Genomic DNA, 22,568 nt, shown 5'->3' with positions numbered 1-22,568 from the left:
GTATGCACAACTCACGCCAGATATTCCCAGTGTCTTTGTCAAAGAAACGTGGAGAGAACACAAGGGCATGCCACTCATTAAATTAAGTGAAAACTCAATCCCATATTTGAAGTGAATCTCTGATATGCGAGCAAAAACTAACTATTCGTTGCATAGTCCGGCTCGAATGAAGCACGACAAGTTAAGACCTTCGCATGTACAACTGCATAGGCTGGATTGTACGTCGTTAATCACAAAGTACCCAGGCTTCTAATCATGTTGCCGCTATTGTGAAGTCATGGAGAACGAGAACTAGCTCCTAGTCTTTTTATTTATTTATTTATTTTTTTGGAGGGCCTAGGGGAAGGCGCTGAATATTACTCGTTGAACAAGATTATATTGACCAATTGGCACAAGACTGGTTATTACGGCAACATAGGAGAAAGCATATCATGCATCCGTTCTACTGCCGGCGTGGAGAAGTGAGTCAATCGGTTTCAATAAAGTGATGGAATGGTATGAAGGGAAATTCATAGGCGTTTGATTTCCATTTTTAAAAGACAAAAAAAATGCGAACCTTGAAACGACGCTCTTCCGCGAATTTATGAGTGTTTAATCCAGTGAGAGGACGAAAGGATGGGGGACACAAGAATTCTATCCACGTCATCGCAATACTTAATCGGTGTATAGCTGATTTATTTTTTTCTCATACATTTACCCGACATTGAATATTGGTCCCCTGTCCCTCGTACTCAAGACTGATGCTTCTTGAGAACATTGCAATGAATCACATTGCTCAATCAACTTCACAAGAATTGAACTGGATTTGATTAAGGAAAAGATAATGTTAAACATACTAAATTGCTGGAACATTAAGCGATGTATAGACTCTTATTGGGTGTTGAATTTGATTGACTACTTATTGTCTGTCGCACTGTTAAGTATACCAAATTCGCATATCAATCTTCGTATAGCTGCGATCCCAAAAGAAAATAGCAAAAAACAAAAGACTTTCGCAATATATATCAACAAATTACCAAAAAGGGAAAACACAAAACTGGAAAAGACATTAATCAAAACGTACGGTTTGGTCTAGGCATAGGGGTCACAAGAGGATACGAAGACAAATACACGGTCGAACCAGACCCAACATTCACAACATAATCCGCGGGTATGGTTTCCGAAGTTGCTAAAGATGACCACGCTTCGACAAGAACCGGAAAACAGAAAAGAAAAGAAAAAAAGAAAAAGAAGAAGAAAACGGGGTTTTTCTTTTCGGGTCGGGGTTATAAAACCCTAAACTTCCTGCGCAACACTCTAAACGCCCGACCTCTCGCTCCTCTCGCCGCTCTCCCTCTCCCTGTTCTCCCTCTCCCTGTTCTCCCTCTCGATCTCGATCTCGATCTCGATCCCTCCATGGATCCGAATCAAACGGCAGCATTCTTCGGCGGGGTATACTATACCCTGTTCGACCACTGCCGCGATCTCATTGTTCAATTCTTTGGCCCCAATTCCCATGTCGACTTCGACAGCATTACTGCCGACGACTTAGAGGAGATATCTGGGTTACACGCGATGGTGGATCCCTGCATTCATCGCGTGGACACGATGAACGTTTTCGGATACATTGGCGGACGATATGCGGTTGTTTTCGTCGGAGACTTCCGATTTTTGCCTGATGGAGAAGACCGGAGGTTCGTGGAGGTAATTTTCATGTATCCTCTCTCTTTTTTTGGCGTTTTCCCTTAGACAGATGTGTGACACAGACAAGCTGTGTTTGGTAGACCTTTATTGTGGATTTTTCACGAGCTCCACCGCTGATCGAGTCCTCTGTCTTCCGGTCGGGTGTCGTGGGGCCGCCGCCGCCGCCGGCGTTGTTCGAGTAACCACCGAGCAGCGGCGAGGGAGGGAAGCGCTGCGTGACAGGAATGTCAGATTGCTATTGCTTGTTTCCTTCTGTTGATATGAGAGTTAGGCTTGGTTTCGTTCTGTTGATATGAGAGTTAGGCTTGGTATATGAGAGTTAAGCTTGGTTTCCTTCTGTTGATATGAGAGTTAGGCTTAGTTTCCTTCTGTTGATATGAGAGTTAGGCAGTTTACACGGAGAAAGTGGGAGAGCATTTTGATTTGAGGGCTCTCTATACGGAAATATTGTAAGAAGGTAGTATTCCCAGGATTTCTGAACTTGCTTGCTTAGGGTCCTTGCAAAAACTCCCTGTTCTTGCATTCAGTCCTTGTTCTTGGACATTCACCCCAGTGGCACTTTGTTTTCATGATTGTTTTACTCCGATCTCAGATCGTTTGTGCTTTCCCTGAATCTCTTGATTGGGATATAGGATGGACAGTACTCGATACATACGTTGGAGGGGGTCCAACGCTCCAACGAATTTGCGCGGTCCTTTTTGTCATGATAAGATAGCTGCTTGTTTTCTCAATCCATTTAGCCTCCCTGCAAAAAGGAAAAAGGGCTCATCGGTGATCCGCAACTACAACCCTGTCGCTGATCCTATATAATTTGTTTGTTTTTTTGCTACGACCGGTTTTCAATAACGAGAAGATCAAACTGTCCCCTACCCGATCGTATCGTGCAGGCTTGCCTATGGCATTCTATATGAAAGTCTAAATCACCAAACCCTGTTTTAGTTCGAACCAATCAGTCCCAGTGATGAGAACAAGCCTAATGACTCGGAGCTACTATCTTATTCAACAGAGAAACCAAACAAAACCACGCTTCCTTCCAACTTGTCATTTTTCTCTAAAAAAGGAGTCCCGTCTTTTCCCGAGAAATGAAACTGGAAACTCGTACTATCACTGTACAATGCATCTTTAGCTCAACTGACGAAAGAAAACCATGGCCGCTCCTCATTTCGCTATCTTACCTCCAATTTCTTCTTCCTCCTCTTCGTTGTCGCACACCTTCATCCCTGACTCAAATGCTTTGAAGAGAGTCACCTGGTCAACAGTGCTTGGAGTTGCACTAAGAATTGGTGGAATCTGGTGAGTTGAAAGCTGAGTGGAGCAGCACAAATATAAAATATGCATATTGCGAGTTCGTGGAAGAATCGGAGTATGGTGATGTCCTGTCACTGAAGAGCCTCGGAGGAAAGCGTTAAGCCACTGAAATTTGAAAAGGGGCGTCGGAGATTGGACAAAAAAGATGCAACGGTGTGTTGTTTGATGGTCTCCATATCTCCAAATTCGAAAGCTGATCTTCATATCTCACGCTTCGGATCTCGATCATGAAAACGCAATAAATAAATAAAATTAAATATGGGGGAGGGGTGGGACCCAGGGCTGAATTTCCAAGTCAGGCCAGCCTATACGAGGCTCATCTTTGTACAAAAGTTTGCAAAATGGCGCAAATTCTGAGTTACACCATACAGCTGATGTTGTGAATGGCTGTTTACATGCTTCCACGTAAACACATCGTACTCGGTTTTCCAAATGAGGGATTTCAAGATCTTTGGGCTTCCGTGTGCTTTGTTCTTTCAAGTAGTGTTACGCCGCTGGAGCTTACGATGCGGCATCTAGATTTATTATTGAGACTTGTTCCTTCATTCATGCAGGTTTTTGGTACTTCTTCATCATGGCCACTGGACATCTATTCTCCCGCACCACGCAAGCTCTATTCTATAACTACAAGCAACTCCCAATCCAGCGGATGCTTGATTTTGACTTCCTTTGTAGTGTGTAGGACAAGTCGGGCCACTGCAATCTATGTGTTTCTTTCCTTAATATGCTTGCTGGGATCTTCTTTTCAATGGAAGTCATTAATGTTACTCGAACTTTCCTGTTTTGTGTAGGGCGGGGGAAACACCATCGGTTGCAGGTATTATCAACCCTGGTTCTGAGGGATTTCAGAAACTCTCCTTTGGCCAGGAGGAAATTGCTATCCCAGTTCATTCGACGTACGTCATTCACATCTTACTTTTTCTTCCCCATCATTCTTAGATTGTAAAGCTAACCAAACAGTGAGCTGAATTTTGCTTCTGATTGGTGGCTAACTTGCTACAAAGTGCTCTGTTGATTATACCCATCATAAATGATGGAGAGAAATTACCTTTCTTTTCTTCTATTTTCTTTAAATCTCTTGCGGTGGCTTGCTTTTGCGATAAAATTAACCCATGAATACATTTTTTAGAAGGATAGGAGACAACAGCAGTAACTACTATTATTAAGACTTGAAATGCCCACTTGATTACTCGCAAAAAAAAAGAAAACAGGGAATATAAAGGAATCCCATGCCCTGTGATCTATTGACAGCATCGTTGATTTTCATTAGCCTAGTGGCCAGGTGATGTGGAAGTTCTACATCTACGCTTAGTATGCTGCAGATAGTGCAACAGTAACTTCCTGTTTCATTGTACACTAGCACAACTATAGCAGTTTAGTATGGTCGAGTTCTATCGATGTTTTCCCCAGTTTGGGACTCTTGGAGCAACCTGCAGTTTAAGGGGCGATTGCACATTGTGGAGTCTGTATCTTACAAGCATGTTATTACTCTTGCAGCACTGAAGCAGCATGTGCGGTACATCCTACTGCTGATGGGTCCATCAACTTTGCTTCATTCAGAAGGTAAGTACTAGGTACTAATTGACATTAACTTTGATTGCTAAAGTACTTGCCGTGGAATTCAATTTTTTTTCTTTTCCAGTGCTGCTGCTTCATCACTGGCTGCTCTAAAACAGCAAACTATAAGAGTTGTAGCCATTATTGCTGAAGGTGTTCCAGAGTCGGACACCAAACAGTTAATTGCATATGCTCGTGCAAACAATAAGGTGAGAAGAACTCTAGCTATAGATGAAGTAGAATCCGAAAGCATTGCGAGACTTTATTTTGCTATGCACCATAATTTTGCAAATAGTCGGTCAAGTTAGCTTCTTACCCTGCTGGTATTGCGAGTTGTAATTGGCGCAGCAACTGTTGGAGGCATTCAAGCTGGTGCATTGAAGATCGGTGACACTGCTGGGACTATTGACAACTGGATCCGTTGGTTTTGTCTCTAAGTCTGTACGTATTCTTGAAGTTCCTATGCTTCGACACATGTTGTTGCGACGTTTGGCCCGACAACTGGAAAAGAGCTTTAAAACAAAAGTTTGGATTGCTCTCTTGAAGAACATTTTGAGATGCACAGACAAAGCTACATTAAATTTGTTTCTTGATTGTTCATCTGGGCAGCTAGTTTGAACACTGTTGTCGATTTGCAGTAATTTATTGACTCTTTATTGCAGGGAGGCATGTCTAATGAACTTTACAACACTGTTGCCCCGTGTCACTGATGGAATCTACGAAGGTATGCAGATATGCCTCTAATTTATGTGGCACTTAACAATGTGGAAGAGTGCCAAGTTTACAGTCGATTTATCTCTTTTCTTTTCTGTAGGTATTGCCATCGGAGGTGATGTCGTCCCGGGTTCTACTCTCTCTGACCATATACTGAGGTTTAACAATATCCCTCAGGTATAGCAATATAGAGTTGTTTTGCTTGCTTACTGTGAACTGTTTGTGTAGTCTGAATCATAAAGCAGTTTGAGTCATTTTGTTTTTTTCGTAAATACTTATAACAGATGATAGGGCATCTAGTGTTCTTTGGCTTTAAGATGCCAATTTAAAGTTCCATTACTAGTTAAGCAATCTTGTCATTCAAGAGCGTGTTCTCTGATCTGCTCTTTAATCTGTCTCAGGTCAAAATGATAGTTGTACTTGGAGAACTTGGTGGACGAGACGAGTACTCCCTAGTCGAAGCTCTAAAGCAGGGGAAAGTGACCAAACCAGTGGTGGCTTGGGTTAGTGGGACTTGTGCACGACTCTTCAAGTCAGAAGTGCAATTTGGTCATGCTGTAAGTGACTGCCTTCATTGCTTTTCATAATTTTTCAAGCCCAATAACTAAATCATAAAAGATTTAAGTGGTTCTTCCTTCTTAATACCATCTTAGGGTGCAAAAAGCGGTGATGAAATGGAATCGGCACAAGCAAAGAATCAAGCACTCAGGGAAGCAGGGGCGGTTGTTCCTACTTCATATGAAGCTTTGGAGACCGCAATCAAGGAAACCTTTGAGAAACCGTCAAGCATTGTTTTCAGTTTGCAGGGATGAGGCCACTGGTAGAACATGAGACGGTGTCATCAAATGCATGTTGTTGACTCTTTAACACGTGCAAAGAGCAGGGCACGTGGTTCTACTCCCACTTGGGCCCTACCCAAAGATCGAGTCTTGATGCATATTTTATGATCCTTTCTTAGGTTGAAGAAGGAAAGATTTCACCAGTTAAGGAAGTCGCGCCTCCACAGATCCCTGAGGATCTTAACACGGCAATTAAGAGCGGGAAAGTTCGGGCTCCAACTCACATTATTTCAACCATCTCCGATGATAGAGGTAATCTTGCAGAAATGTAAAATTGAAAGAAGTTTTTTAGATGTTGATGGTGGAAGAATTCTGTTGTACTAAATTAATGCATTCGTCTTTTGCAGGGGAAGAGCCGTGCTACGCTGGTGTACCAATGTCTTCCATTGTTGAACAGGGACTTGGTGCGGGTGATGTAATTTCTCTTTTGTGGTTCAAACGCAGTCTTCCTCGATATTGCACAAAGTTCATTGAGGTAGGTTTTGTTTGTCCTTTTAGTGAGAGAATGAGGATACGCGAAAGGAAATTTTCAGCTACCACCCCAAAATAAATGCATGTATTTCGGCCCAATAAGAGACGATATAAAGAATGCCAGATGATCCCTTCCAATCAGCAGAGCTCTCTTCGCTGTACTCTTTCTGCTTCTTGACTAACTCAGGGTAAAGTTCGAAGAAAGATACTCCAAACTGACTTCCCACCTGCCGTAAGCTTGAACTTGACCCAATCACAATTCCAATATCTGCCTTAAGGAGGCAAAGTATGTCTCCTATCGAATCTCCAATGTAGATGGTCAAGTTCCTCTTATTGTCCTCCCTGTTCTTCAAAATTTCATCAAATGCTTTGGCCTTTCAATGAGAGATTCCATCTTCTTGACAATTTCACCAGTAGAAAAAGACTCGTCAAAAGTCAACTCATTTGTACGTACATTCAGAAGCTGTAAGTCCCCTGTGCCGTGAATGTCGTGAGTAAATTACATGCCCTAGCCAGATATCGATCTCTTAAGTTCTCAAATGCACAGACTGTAGATGGACTTGAGCAATCAAAAGATGGTAGTAGCACTCCCAGGTGCTTTCTATGTATTTTGGTATACATGCAAGTAGAAAGTCTTATGCTAAAGATGGGTAGCCCCCAAAAGGAAAGGAGTTTACCTGAAGAAAATGCTGATCTGATTAAATCACCACACTAACAGTACGATAGTACATGGACATTGACATCCACCATCTCATCCTTGATGAGTTTCTTGAAGAAACTGGTGCAACCATCCTGAAGAATCATCCTCTCACCTGCTTTCTTTATGTCTTCAAGTTTCAGACCCTTTAGGACCCCGGACTCGTTCACTTTGGAATTTGCCTGTTTCTCAAAATCGGACAGCTGGTCAAGTGCTTTATAATCAAATGCCTCAGCTGCAAATATTAAACAAAAAATGTAAAGAACATTCTAGACAGTGCCGGGAGGAGAATGTTTCAAGGTGTTGAACAATAAATGCCACAAACTATACCTTTTTCGGCCGGCATAATTCTTTCTATGCATTGCTCATACTCCTCTGTGTACTGTCTCGAAAGGATGTCCCATGTCTTCCTCAGTTCAGCTGATGACATCCTAGCAAGTTGACTTTCAGACTGACTTGTATCAGTTCTCGGAGCAGTAACTATGGCAATCTCAGCCACAATGGCAGAAGAATCAACGACTGTACAAGTCAGATCAAAATCAGAAAATAACATAAGACGATTCGCTGCCAAACTGGGCTCTCTAATCATGGGGACAATGGTAGGCTGGGCAAGTGGTTGGGCAAGAAAGAACTCTATTTCAAGTTTCATGGCTTGGTGATAAAGATTTTCAATGACGTCAAGCTTCTCGCCTGTCAAAGAGACAGTTTATCCAGCAAGTCTTCAATTTGCAGAGCTTCTGCCTAAATTAAGAGAATAAAAATTCTGAGCTATTGAAGTAAGAGGACCTTCCAGTAATGTATTTCACACCAGAGCTGAAATAGCAAACTGAAAACCACATCATCTTCCAAGTACGAGAAAGGAGAAAAGGTCACAGCTGAAGTGTATGACCAACCTGGAAACCCTCAGACGAGTAACTGTCGATCCACTTTTTGTATGGGTGACTGTCTTGGTTGGCATCTAAGAGTGTCTGGAACTCTTTACCCAGAAACGCATATAATCTCATGCATGGTGTCATGGCACCAATAGGGTAAGCTGCCACTTTTGTTCTCTCAAAGAGAGTAGCAAGTTTTCCAGGATCCTTGACTCCTTCAACCTTCCCTGAGGCTGTGGCCAACAAAAAATCAGTATACTCAACAGTTGCAGAGTTGGGAGTGCTCTCCTTTGGTAACCTCCGATCCCCACTCCTGCATAACTCATACAATTAGACCAAGAAAGGACTTGCATGAATGTTAAGATTTCGAATAGAGAGTAGTCAAGCCGTTAATGTTAATCATACTAACTCAACACAATAATCAGCTCAGCCATTACATGAAGTTGAGTAATATCTTGGGAGAATGTTGGTACTGTCCTTTTCTCACTGTCAAAAAAAAATTTACATTTTCTAATCACGACAGGTGACTCACTTTCATGCCATAAGTTACCTTACATGGAAAATAATTTATATATAAGTCTAAGACAAATGCTACCTTCACAAGATCAGCTGATGCAACAGGATATTCTAATGACAAACCTGATGACTTTCTACATTTGCAGGTGCTTTTACTCTCAAATAATCTAAATCCTCTGTCCTCGCGAGAAAAAGGTGAAAAGCTTCTTTCTATTTTTACCGTTCCTTATAGAGGTCCATCAAGCTCAATTACCAAATCCGATGTCTCAATATAACATGACATGCAGCATGTTAAAACAAAACCCAGGAGCTGCCGCATCAAGTAGCAATAACAAAAAGATGCCTGATTAGGTTTGAAACTCCTTGGCCCAACTATATCCATTTCAAGGGGACAGCCTATAAACTCCTGGCTGAAAAAGGAATGGGAAGGACAAGACAGACTCCCTAGTACCTGAAGAACAGTGCCTGGGCTGTGGGCACAATGAATAAAGTTATTTATACTGTCTCGCCAACGGATAGGAGAAGTATATACATCGATCCTTTTAGTAACAAGCATACTTATAATAGATCCATTAGATAGATTGTTATGTTAGCCTCCTTTATATCACTGCAACATAGAACTGTTCTCACATAGATCCAGAGTATGAATAGATCAAGAATAAAGCTTTGAACCATTCGTAAGTTAGTTAAAGTTTCTCATCTACAAGTAGGATTTATGAGTTGATTCTTCTGTAACACTAATAGAAGAAGTAGGGCCTTTGGTTTCTCAATCAGTTGCTCAATCTTAATAGGTTTCCTTCTACATCTTCCTGGCATTATCTCTCTGGCCAGCTTCATCCTGGCCAGACTTAAGCATAGCTAGGATGTGGGTGAAAGGCAGTGGACACCAAAAGTACGGACTCATGTGGTCGATAATAGCATGTCAGAGATGAAGAAAGTACCTTTTCTTATTTTCTCGTAATTAAGCGCTCAAAGAAAGACTCCTATAAGGTAACACCAAAGGACTCTTGGCTGTTATGTTAAACTTAACGGCCATTTTCTTATCATTGTATCAATGACAATGACGGACACTAATTTCCTCCTTTCTTGTGCTCATCCATTTGGTATCAACCATGTTCAAAGGAACACATAAAGTTCCTCCTTACTGACCAGCGCAAATGAATCGTGCATACTCTCGGCTCCTCCAATACATCCTTCCTTAGTTTAGATATTGCAATGTTTGCTTCGTCATCCTCGGTACACTCTTCTGCTAATTCGTAACTAATGAACAGATAATGGAAACCGGAATTTCATTACATAGAAGTTAATAATTTCAAACTTTCCACAAGAAAACAAATAAATGAGTCTATTGCTTATACAAATGCACCTCTTAGCATCACGAAACACATTTTCCAGAACATGGCGATAAATTTCCTCTTCGGTAATTGAAATTATCCAAAAACTTCCACTCTTAAAATGCGGCCTATGATTTTCGAGGTTCAGCTATAATTGAGACCATCCAACACCTAGCAATCTATTTCCTCTCACACAACTTAGTTCGAAGCAACAAGCTTCGCGTTCGCTAAAACCTTTGTTGCTGTCATTGGATAGGGGATTTAATTTAATGGATTTTCCTGATGATCAATCTTCCAATTGAATAAAGTTTACGAGTAGGGATGTTGTTGCCATCTGATAGGGCAGGTGTTTGGTGTGTTCTTTGCTCAAAATCGTGGTCGTTTCTAGCCCTCTTGCATAATATTCAATGGAGCAAACACTAGACCCATGATATAAATTTGGCATTAGCGACTGCAGCTTCCTTGGGAATTCACCCTTTCGGTTTTTTTCTTTTTTTTCCGACCTTTGTGCTATCGTACTAATAAAATGGTCTTTGCTTACCTGATTAAGTAGGCTTGAAAAATTAGAGTTGACAAATGCATTGTCTGCAACCCAAGTCCAATTTCCTTTTCTTTCTTTCTTTTTGGCTGATACGTGCGATGATGAGCTCATCAATATTAATCTGGAAAAATTCTTTAGGCTAAAGTTTTCTGTGGTCTTTTGCTGACTCTTTGTACTTGCATTTTGCTTGTCTGATTCCATTCAAGAAGTGATTGTGTTTCTGTTCCGCTCCATGTTTCTTCGACATAGACACTGGGAATATCTGGCGTGAGCTGTGCATACGTTATATAATGCTGGTTTTCTCTACCATTTTGACTTATGAGAATGGAATTCATGAATGGTTACAAGATTCCACCAATGCTATAAACTGGTCAAAGATTCTTTGGGGTTTTCTAAGTTCATTATACTGTCACAGGCCATTTAGTCCTGTTGCCTTTTCGCCCTCTTGCGGTCATCCAACTCGAGGTTTTGTGGTTTCAGGTTTTGGTGCAAGCTTGGTGTTTCAGAATCCCCGCCAGTCGAATTTTTCTGCTGACAGCTGCATCTTCAAGATTCATGAATGATCTATGATTCCGAGTCTCCAAAGCAAACCATGGTTGGAACTGGTCTTACTGTCTTAAAATGCCGCAAGCAAGAAATCACTTTTCCTTCTTGTTTGCATATTGCAATTCAATATCTATCTCGGCGAGTGGGAAATAAAGAACACTCCCATCAGCCATCACATGTATCAATACCGCGCACTGCTTTAGTCGTAGAGTTTCAGAAGATGGTAATTCTTCATCGATGTGAGTTTAGTCCATTTTTGGCTGTTCAGTATTAGTCTGTTACCTCGCGATCCTGTTTTCTTCCTGTTCCCCCCTCTTTTCTCTTCTGGCAGACAAATTATGCAAGTTATATCTGTGAGGAGACAAGAAGCCAAGAAAAGAAAGAACCAAAGCTAAATACAAAAGGGTAAACCCTATCGAATAAGACCATTTCCCTTCTTGTTGATACATACATCATCTGTCCTCCGACAGCTGCCCCAAAACACTAGCTTTTCGCAGCATCACTAGGTTGTCTACCACTTCAAATATTAATAATTCGATAATCAAACAACAATATAGAGCTTTAATTAGTTGTATTAACTATAACAAAAGGGATGTGATTTAGTCTTCGTCATAATTTTTTTTAATAACTCGAATTAAAAATAGATACAGGTAGAACAAATGCTTAAGAACACGCAAGCCACATATTGTTACCCAGGTTTCTTTCTCTTCTCTTTTCTTTCCCACTTTCAAATTCTAACTGTATCACCTGAAACAACAATGACTTTCAATCACAATTGTGGATTGTGATTATATATAGATATTCCAAGATTCAGATTGAGTGTCAAAGTCGAGTGTCGAATCGTAAGTGCCATATTGAACACCCGATATTCGAGTCCATCGCATCGTGGCTAATTTTGTTAAGTAGTCTCAGCATACCTACCGTAATTCGAGATCTATAGCAGGAGAGAGTGGTCGTGGACATGATTAGAACTCTCTTTACTGAAACCATATAGGGCCCATCAAATCGATTAGCAAATGTTCTGAAGTTATTCAAGAACATACATAAGCTAGCAACTTGTGGTGAGAATGGCCTGTGCTCTTTTGTAGGGTTGAACGTAATGGCTTTTTTCATTACTCTTGGAAGACGTATGTGCAAAAATCAACTGAATCCAGTGAAGCAATCCAGTTAGAGCACGCAGTAAAATAGACATGATATGTGACATTCCGAATTTTGGCCCATAGTTGGGATTTATAAAACGTGTAATTCGCCAGTGTGCTTATAGTAAAATCTCGCCCGGGAACTGATCACTCTCGGTTATTGTTTTAAAATTGAGATTTCGCTAGAATCGCGCTCGATCGAATTTGGCCGTTATTTAGACCCCGAACTTGACAGTCGATTTTCGGGAGTTTCAAGACGAAATAAATTGGACGGTGTCAATATTATCGTAGCCAGCGTTGAGATTGTCAGGAATAATGGAAAAAAGGGGAGTTTTTGACCGGGTGCGAATTTGGACTAGTAGACCTCCCTCGATATAGTTTGATTTAATTAATTCGGCCTTTGTCCCTTTTTATATGCGAGGCTTATTTTGGACCGGTAGATCGCTTTCGATTTTGAATTTGGGTCATCGGATCGCATTTAATATTTGATTGAAGTTAAATTTTTTTATTGTTTTCTCTCTCTCTCTCTCTCTCTCTCTCTCTCCCCGGTCACCTCCCCCTGCGCACGTCTATCCCTTCTCCCCTGTGTCAGACCCATCCCTTCTCCTTCTCTCTCTTCCTTTTTCTTTTTCTTCTTCCTTCTTTCTTCTTCTTCTTCCTCCTCCTTCGTCGCTCGATCGTTTTTGCTTCGCTCGCACCAGCCCGACGCCGACCGAGCTTGCCTCCCAAGCCTTGCCGCCGCCGTCGCCGCCGCCGCCGCCCGACCGAGCCGTGCCGCCGCTCGTCGCCCGCGACCGCCGCTGTCGGCCTTGTCCGCCTGTCGCCGGCCCCGTCCACGCCGCACGCGAGCAACTGCTTGCCGCGCGTCCGCCGTGGTCCGGCGTTGCCCACCCGTCCGCCGGCCCTGTCCTCCGTCGCCCGCCACCCGAGACGCCGACGTGCCACCTCCGGCCGCCGCGCGACCCCCTCTCCCCCTGTTTCTCTCTTCCCGACGCCTTCCCCAGTTTCGGCTCCCAGCTTCGCCGCCGCCACGTGCCGTCGTTCCGGCCGCCGCCGCTCGGCCTCCGCCACCCAGTCTCTCCCCTCAGCCACCTCCGCCGACCTGCCGCTTCCCCCCTTGGCCGCCACCACCTTTCTTCCTCTGTTTTTCTTCCTCCCCGACGCCTCCCCTGTTTTGGGCTCTCCCCGGCGCCGCCTCGACCAGCAGCCGCGCGCCGCCGTACCGGCCGCCGTCGCTGCCCCGTCTACCACCACCTAGCCCCGGCGACCCTGCCCAGCCAGCCCGAGAGTGCCCCGAGCCGTGGCCGAGCCCGCGCCCTTGCTCGTGCGGTTCGGCCAGAAGAGGGGAGGGCGTCACTTGTTCATCCGGGGCCCGTTCTTTGTTCATTCCGATGTACTTGTTCATCCGGGCCCGTTTCTTTTCATTCCGAGTCTTGTTCATCAGGGCCCGTTCTTGTTCATTCCGAACCTTTGTTCATCAGGGGCCCGTCACTGTTCATTCGGCCTTTGTTCATCCGGCCCGTTTTTGAGCTCGTGCGGGTTTTCCCGAGCCAAATTGAAGTAAGTGACTTCCTAAACCCTACCTAGTACTTTGGGTATTTTATGACTTGTCTTGGGTTTAGAACGGTTAGAGCGTGATTTAATTTAATTATATTATGATATAATTGTGCTAATTGGATTGGATAAAATGATGTGCATGATTTGGGTGATCGTACGTGGCCGACTTGAACGTCGGGTTTGTGGATTGACGTGGTGAGTTGTGAATATGGATGGTTTAATGCAATTGGCGTGAAATTGATTGAATTGAATGGCGTGTGCATGCCTGTCGATTATAAGCCCGGATTGATCGGAGGGCTACGGACTTGGGACGTGTTGACGGCGGTCCGTGTGAAGGCATGAATGGCCGGTGTGCCAAATGGATGCGGGCTTGAGACGTGTTGACGGTGGCCCGTTAGAGGTGTGTTGGACCGGGACGTATTTACGTCGGTCATTGGAAATTGAGCCCGGATTGATCGGAGGGCTACGGACTTGGGACGTGTTGACGGCGGTCCGTGTGAAAGCATAAATGGCCGGTGTGCCAAGTGGGCCCGAGGCGCAAGTGGCGCGGCAAGTGAGAATGGACCGAGGCGCGATGGCGCGAGTCGTGAGAAAGATGTTCGGCCACGCATGCGAATTGAGTGTGATTGAATTGGCTGGTTGAGCGTGTGATTGAATTGGCTGGTTGAATTAGTTGGATTGATTGAGTGCAAGTGTGGTTAGTGTTTGAGCGGTTGTGATGTGCTATTTAATTACTATTATTGTATTATCACGTTGTGACTAACGTGTAGAGTTGGCATGGGCTTGATGACGAGGTAAGTACAATGATGCGAATTTTATATATTATGGGGTAGATTGCATGTACGACTTGTCTGGGTACGCATTGGCCTACGTGGGGTATAGGGGGTTGCTTATTGAGAAATATTCTCACGGTTATTATATAACCACTTTCGGATCCGCGACCGTGATCGACTTGAAGATGCCGCCAGTACTACGGGGATTGAAGGATAGATCAATTTACCCTGTCTTTTGAGTATATTTTTGTAGAGGAGATAGGCTTGTAAACCACCGCCCCTTTTGAAAATTGTGGTTTTTAAATTGGTAGCCTGGATTACTTGTTTTGTATTAATGACTGCTTTATGAAATTATTGTTTCGTGCTATCCTTTTGTCATCTTGTTAGTTGTCTGGGTTGTTTTATTTCCCTTCCGCTTGCGTAGTTCGTTTGGGTCGGCGACGCGTCCTGGGACGTCGCGTTCAATACGACCGTGGAAGGGGTGTCGCAAGCCCGTTGGGGTTCGGGGCGTGACATCCCCGTTGATTTGGTATCAGAGCAAGGTCAGCTCGATCCCAGTGGTCGAAACCTGGAGTGATAAGGAGCGATGACTTTGGGGTAGCCAGTTAGGGAGATTTGTGTGCCATGCGTACCCCGGTCGTGTGATTATGATTTGATAAGTGATTTTTATGCAATAATGTGTGAGGTGCGGGCGTCGGGACTTGAGGTAAGTGCACGAACTATGTTGGTTGTGATTGGTTGTCGGTTGTGATTGGCTGCCTGCTTAGTGAATTGTGTTGTGATTCACTGCCTAGGGCTTAGACTGGTATAGTTGGCCTAGGTTTTTAATTCCTGCGTGGAACTTAGCAGGTGAGCGTTTGTGAGAATCGGTAAGATGAGCAGTCGAGGTCGAGGTCGAGGTAGAGGTCGAGGTAGAGGTCGAGGTCGCGTAGCCCCGTTAGCTGGAGTTATGGGGGACCCCAGGGTAGATGAAATGTGGAGGGCGCTAGAGGATGCGGGAATATTATCAGGTAGACAGACGGGGGAAAGAAGTGCTACTGTTGCCGCTGCAGCTGCTAGTGAGATTATTGGGGATAATGGAGGTCAGGGGAATAATGTGATTGGTGGAAATCCTGGTTCAGTGCGAGTAAATGCGATCAGGCCAATGTCCAAGCTGGTCGAACAGTTTCTGAGGTTGAAACCCCCAAAGTTTGATGGGAGAGGTGACCCCGAGGCTGCACCGAGATGGGTAGAAGAGCTAGAGAAAGCTTTTGAGGTCTTTGGGGTGTGCGAGGAAGAGAAAGTAACCTTAGCGGTCTACCGGCTTCGGGAAAATGCCGGCGATTGGTGGAGAGCCACCGAGAGGTCAAGTGTTCCCCGCTGGTACTGCCCCAAATTGGACCGTTTTTACCGAGACCTTCAACGGCAAGTATTTCTCGGAAAGTGCCCGAGAACAGAAATTGGCCGAATTCATGAGACTCCGCCAAGGTCAGAGGTCAGTAGATCAGTATGAAGCCGAGTTTGCAAGGCTGTCCAAATTTGCCCCCAGAATGGTGGAGGACCCAATGGACAAAGCTAGGAGGTTCCGGGATGGGCTGAAACCGGACCTTCGCAGTCAGATGATCTCATTGAACTTGAGGGGCTATAACGAGATATATGAAAGGGCCCAGGCAATTGAGCGAGATCAAACGGATCGGGCCGCCGCTTCTGGATCGCGGTATGCCCCGACTAGGGATGACCGTCAACTTGGGAAAAGGCCCATGGCAGGAAATAGTCGCTTTGTCCCTCCCGTTCGGAGGAATATTGGGAAGCCAAACCGTTATCAGAACGCCCCATGTAGGCTATGTGGAGGAAGGCACTGGAATGGACCGTGCCCAAATAGGAGCGGAGTCTGTTTTGTATGTGGCGGAAGGGGCCATCAGATGAAGGACGCCCAACAATAGGCGGTGGGTCGCTCGCACTCTGCCGCCGCCGCCCGGAATGGAAATCAAACTAGAGCTATCCAGTGCCAATCGAGAATAGGCCGCCGCCCAAGGCCGGTGTATGCAATGGCAAGGAGGGAGGCTCGGACGCGCCGGCGTGGTCACAGTGCTGTCTCTCTCTCGTGATCATGCTTGCGCATATGCCTTGTTTGATCCGGGCGTCGCATTCATTTATATCTCGAGCGATTCGTTAAATTATCTGGGATTGAGCCGAAATCGCTTGATGTTATGCTGTGTGTTACTACTCCACTGAATGATAAAGTGCTGATTGCGTTTGGATGTCCCGATTGTAAGATAGTGATCGGTGATAGGGAAGAAAGGATAGATTTGGCGGTTTTATCTATGCATGACTTTGATGTGATTGTCGGTATGGACTGGCTAGTCAAACAGAGAGCTGTTATGGACTGTAGTAGCAGGGTGATCCAATTTAATCCAGTTGGACATCCTAGATTTGAGTTTGTGGGAAACCGAGGAGGAACCTCGATCCCTTGGATTTCGTCGCTCGAGGTAGCCAAGCTTCTGAATGAAGGGTGCCAAGGATTTCTGGCAAATGTAGTTGATTCGACGGCTGGAGAGCCGAGGCTAGAAGATATAGCCGTGGTGTGCAATTTTCCCGATGTCTTTCCTCAGGAATTGCCGGGACTGCCACCTGATAGAGAAGTGGAGTTCGTGATTGAGTTAGCCCCAGGGACGGAACCAATCTCGAAAGCGCCCTATAGGATGTCACTGTCTGAATTAAAGGAATTGAAGGTCCAAATGCAGGAGTTGCTAGATAGAGGCTTTATCCGTCCGAGTGCGTCTCCATGGGGAGCACCGGTGTTATTCGTGAGAAAGAAAGATGGATCTTTGAGGTTGTGCATAGACTACAGACAGTTAAATCAGGTGACCATTAAGAATAAGTACCCACTACCAAGGATAGATGACCTATTTGATCAGTTGCAAGGAGCATCGATGTTTTCAAAGATCGACTTGAGGACGGGGTACCATCAACTGAGGATTAAAAAGGAGGATATCCCAAAGACGGCATTCAGGACGAGGTATGGGCACTATGAATTCACGGTAATGCCGTTTGGACTAACTAATGCCCCTGCTGCTTTTATGGACTTAATGAATCGGGTATTCAAAGAGTTTTTGGATCAGTTCGTCATCGTCTTCATAGATGATATTTTGGTGTATTCAAAGAGCCCCGAGGAACATGAGGTACACTTGGAAAAGGTTCTACGAACGTTAAGAGAGCATGCACTGTACGCTAAGTTTAGCAAGTGCGAGTTTTGGCTGAACCGAGTAGCATTTCTTGGGCATGTAATTTCCGGAGAAGGAATCTCCGTGGATCCGGCAAAGATTGAAGCAGTGATGGATTGGCCGAGACCGACGACGGTTACTGAGGTTCGAAGCTTCTTAGGACCGGCGGAGTTACTATAGACGATTTGTGGAAAGATTCTCGGAATAGCCACTCCATTGACAAGGTTGCTTAAGAAGGAGACTAAGTTTGAATGGACGGAGAAGTGCGAAGTGAGCTTTCGGGAGTTGAAGCGAGAGATTGACGCTCGCGTCTAACGATCCCTTCAGGGCCGGGAGGATATGAGATTTATAGCGATGCTTCGCTCAAGGGATTGGGATGCGTGCTAATGCAACATGGAAGGGTGGTTGCTTATGCATCGCGTCAGTTAAGGCCTCATGAGATGAACTACCCAACTCACGACTTGGAATTGGCAGCAATTGTTTTCGCACTTAAGATTTGGAGGCACTATTTATATGGAGAAAGGTTCCAAATTTATACGGACCATCAGAGCCTCAAGTATTTGTTTTCGCAGAAGGAATTGAATATGAGGCAAAGACGTTGGATGGAGCTTTTGAAGGACTATGACTGTGATATTTTGTATAATCCCGGAAAAGCCAATCGGGTAGCGGATGCCTTAAGCCGGAAATCGAGCATCGCACAATTAATAGTCAAAGAGTGGATTTTATTGGAAGAAGCGCGAGACTCAGAGTTTAAGTTCGAGGTAGGACGCCTCTCCAGTTTGGTGGCAACGTTAAGGATTGAACCGGAAGTGCAAACCAAGATTAAGGCGTTACAGTCTACGGACCCTGAGATTCAGAAAATTCTGGAGATGGATGGCACTAAGAGGAAACCGGACTTCCAAGCGTCCGAGGACGGAATTCTTAAGTTTCGAGGACGGTTGTGCGTGCCAGATGATTTGGAGCTTAAGGAAGAGATTTTATCGGAAGCTCATAGGAGCAATTATAGCATTCATCCGGGCAGCACGAAGATGTACCAGAACCTTCGACAGCATTATTGGTGGAATAGAATGAAGGTGGATGTAGCCAAGTATGTGGCCAAGTGTTTGACGTGCCAACAAGTGAAGGCACAGCATTTTAAACCTGGTGGGATGTTGCAACCGTTGGAAATCCCAGAATGGAAATGGGAGCATATTACGATGGATTTTGTAACGGGATTGCCAAGAAGCCAGAGGGGACACGACTCTATTTGGGTGATAGTGGACAGATTGACCAAGTCAGCGCACTTCCTGGCAGTGCGAAAGGATTTTGAGCTAGAAAAATACGCAGATTTATATGTACGGCAGGTAGTCCGATTGCATGGAGTACCGGTATCGATTACTTCGGACCGTGATCCCCGGTTTACTGCGAATTTTTGGAAAAGTCTGCAATTGGCCATGGGGACTAAGTTGCAATTCAGTACGGCCTATCATCCTCAGACGGACGGCCAGTCTGAAAGGACGATTCAGACATTGGAAGACATGCTGCGAGCATGTGTTTTGGATTTTAAAGGTGGTTGGGAGGAACAGCTGCATTTGGTCGAATTCGCCTACAATAACAGCTTTCAGCAGAGTATTGGGATGGCGCCGTTTGAAGCACTTTATGGCAGAGCGTGTAGAACACCGTTGTGTTGGGATGAAGTGGGGGAAAGAAGTATAACGGGTCCAGAGTTGGTTCAACAGTCGGTAGAAACAGTAAAGATTATCCGGGAAAGGCTAAGAACAGCTCGAGCCGTCGAGAAAGTTACGCGAGACCGAAGGCGTAGACCGTTGGAGTTTCGAGTTGGCGACCATGTGTTTCTTAAGGTCTCGCCGATGAGAGGACTATCTCGGTTTGGCAAGAAAGGGAAACTAAGTCCAAGGTATATAGGCCCATTCGAGATTTTGGAAAAGATTGGGATGTTGGCATATCGTCTCGCCTTGCCGCCGAATTTGTCGCAAGTTCATAACGTCTTCCACGTGTCAATGTTAAGAAAGTATGAACCGGACCCGACCCACGTGCTGAACTACGAGGAAATAGACGTGGACGACAGAGTGTCGTACGTGGAAAAGCCAGTTCGGATCGAGGACAGAATGGAGCGAGTGTTGAGGAACAAGACAATTCCGATGGTTAAAGTGATTTGGGAACACCATGGAACCGAAGGTGCGACGTGGGAAAGTGAAGAGTTGATGCGACACCAGTACCCCCATTTGTTTGAATAGTTGGGTTGGATTGTAAATTTCGAGGACGAAATTTTTATAAGGGGGGAAGAGTTGTGACATTCCGAATTTTGGCCCATAGTTGGGATTTATAAAACGTGTAATTCGCCAGTGTGCTTATAGTAAAATCTCGCCCGGGAACTGATCACTCTCGGTTATTGTTTTAAAATTGAGATTTCGCTAGAATCGCGCTCGATCGAATTTGGCCGTTATTTAGACCCCGAACTTGACAGTCGATTTTCGGGAGTTTCAAGACGAAATAAATTGGACGGTGTCAATATTATCGTAGCCAGCGTTGAGATTGTCAGGAATAATGGAAAAAAGGGGAGTTTTTGACCGGGTGCGAATTTGGACTAGTAGACCTCCCTCGATATAGTTTGATTTAATTAATTCGGCCTTTGTCCCTTTTTATATGCGAGGCTTATTTTGGACCGGTAGATCGCTTTCGATTTTGAATTTGGGTCATCGGATCGCATTTAATATTTGATTGAAGTTAAATTTTTTTATTGTTTTCTCTCTCTCTCTCTCTCTCTCTCTCTCTCCCCGGTCACCTCCCCCTGCGCACGTCTATCCCTTCTCCCCTGTGTCAGACCCATCCCTTCTCCTTCTCTCTCTTCCTTTTTCTTTTTCTTCTTCCTTCTTTCTTCTTCTTCTTCCTCCTCCTTCGTCGCTCGATCGTTTTTGCTTCTACTCGCACCAGCCGACGCCGACCGAGCTTGCCTCCAGCCCCGTCGCCGTCGCCCGTCGCTGCCGTCGCCCGACCGAGCTGTGCCGCCGCTCGTCGCCCGCGACCGCCGCTCGTCGGCCTTGTCCGCCTGTCGCCGGCCCTGTCCACGCTGCACGCGAGCAGCAGCTTGCCGCTGCGTCCGCCGTGGTCCGGCGTTGCCCAGCCGTCCGCCGGCCTGTCCTCCGTCGCCCGGCCACCCGAGACGCCGACGTGCCACCTCCGGCCGCCGCGCGACCCCCTCTCCCCCTGTTTCTCTCTTCCCCGACGCCTTCCCCAGTTTCGGCTCCCAGCTTCGCCGCCGCCACGTGCCGTCGTTCCGGCCGCCGCCGCTCGGCCTCCGCCACCCAGTCTCTCCCCTCAGCCACCTCCGCCGACCTGCCGCTTCCCCCCTTGGCCGCCACCACCTTTCTTCCTCTGTTTTTCTTCCTCCCCGACGCCTCCCCTGTTTTGGGCTCTCCCCGGCGCCGCCTCGACCAGCAGCCGCGCGCCGCCGTACCGGCCGCCGTCGCTGCCCCGTCTACCACCACCTAGCCCCGGCGACCCTGCCCAGCCAGCCCGAGAGTGCCCCGAGCCGTGGCCGAGCCCGCGCCCTTGCTCGTACGGTTCGGCCGAAGAGGGGGGGAGGGCGTCACTTTGTTCATCCGGGGCCCGTTCTTTGTTCATTCCGGGTGCTGTTCATCCGGGCCCGTTATCTTGTTCATTCCGGGTACTTGTTCATCCGGGGCCCGTCTTGTTCATTCCGAACACTTGTTCATCCGGGGCCGTCCTTGTTCATTCGGCCTTGTTCATCCGGCCCGTTTTTGAGCTCGTGCGGGTTTTTCCCGAGCCAAATTGAAGTAAGTGACTTCCTAAACCCTACCTAGTACTTTGGGTATTTTATGACTTGTCTTGGGTTTAGAACGGTTAGAGCGTGATTTAATTTAATTATATTATGATATAATTGTGCTAATTGGATTGGATAAAATGATGTGCATGATTTGGGTGATCGTACGTGGCTGACTTGAACGTCGGGTTTGTGGATTGACGTGGTGAGTTGTGAATATGGATGGTTTAATGCAATTGGCGTGAAATTGATTGAATTGAATGGCGTGTGCATGCCTGTCGATTATAAGCCCGGATTGATCGGAGGGCTACGGACTTGGGACGTGTTGACGGCGGTCCGTGTGAAGGCATGAATGGCCGGTGTGCCAAATGGATGCGGGCTTGAGACGTGTTGACGGTGGCCCGTTAGAGGTGTGTTGGACCGGGACGTATTTACGTCGGTCATTGGAAATTGAGCCCGGATTGATCGGAGGGCTACGGACTTGGGACGTGTTGACGGCGGTCCGTGTGAAAGCATAAATGGCCGGTGTGCCAAGTGGGCCTGAGGCGCAGTGGCGCGGGCAGTGAGAATGGACCTGAGGCGCAGTGGCGCGAGTCGTGAGAAAGATGTTCGGCCACGCATGCGAATTGAGTGTGATTGAATTGGCTGGTTGAGCGTGTGATTGAATTGGCTGGTTGAATTAGTTGGATTGATTGAGTGCAAGTGTGGTTAGTGTTTGAGCGGTTGTGATGTGCTATTTAATTACTATTATTGTATTATCACGTTGTGACTAACGTGTAGAGTTGGCATGGGCTTGATGACGAGGTAAGTACAATGATGCGAATTTTATATATTATGGGGTAGATTGCATGTACGACTTGTCTGGGTACGCATTGGCCTACGTGGGGTATAGGGGGTTGCTTATTGAGAAATATTCTCACGGTTATTATATAACCACTTTCAGATCCGCGACCGTGATCGACTTGAAGATGCCGCCAGAGTACTACAGGGATTGAAGGATAGATCAATTTACCCTGTCTTTTGAGTATATTTTT

At 45.7% G+C, this 22,568-nt stretch overlaps 1 protein-coding gene and 2 pseudogenes across 1 annotated transcript; 2 read left to right on the top strand and 1 right to left on the bottom strand.

Annotated features, from left to right (window-relative positions):
* Nucleotides 1-1,307: 1,307 nt before the first annotated feature.
* Nucleotides 1,308-2,529, top strand: LOC130138468 (uncharacterized). Its single transcript, XM_056312669.1, has 2 exons — nt 1,308-1,683; nt 1,764-2,529. The coding sequence occupies exons 1-2, from the start codon at nt 1,396-1,398 to the stop codon at nt 1,863-1,865; spliced, it is 390 nt and encodes a 129-aa protein (XP_056168644.1). The 5' UTR covers nt 1,308-1,395; the 3' UTR covers nt 1,866-2,529.
* A 301-nt stretch (nt 2,530-2,830) lies between these two features.
* On the top strand, nt 2,831-6,579 carry LOC130138505 (ATP-citrate synthase beta chain protein 1-like; annotated as a pseudogene).
* Nucleotides 6,580-6,711: 132 nt separating this feature from the next.
* LOC130138504 (bifunctional TH2 protein, mitochondrial-like) overlaps nt 6,712-22,568 on the bottom strand; it is a 29,465-nt pseudogene continuing 13,608 nt past the window's right edge.

Source organism: Syzygium oleosum, unplaced genomic scaffold (genome assembly GCF_021117445.2).
Source record: "Syzygium oleosum isolate NSW1041296 unplaced genomic scaffold, Sole_v2.1 Sole_v2.06, whole genome shotgun sequence".
Lineage (NCBI taxonomy): Eukaryota > Viridiplantae > Streptophyta > Magnoliopsida > Myrtales > Myrtaceae > Syzygium > Syzygium oleosum.
The sequence above is the reverse complement of the archived record's forward strand: the minus strand, read 5'-3'. Positions and strand labels throughout refer to the sequence as shown.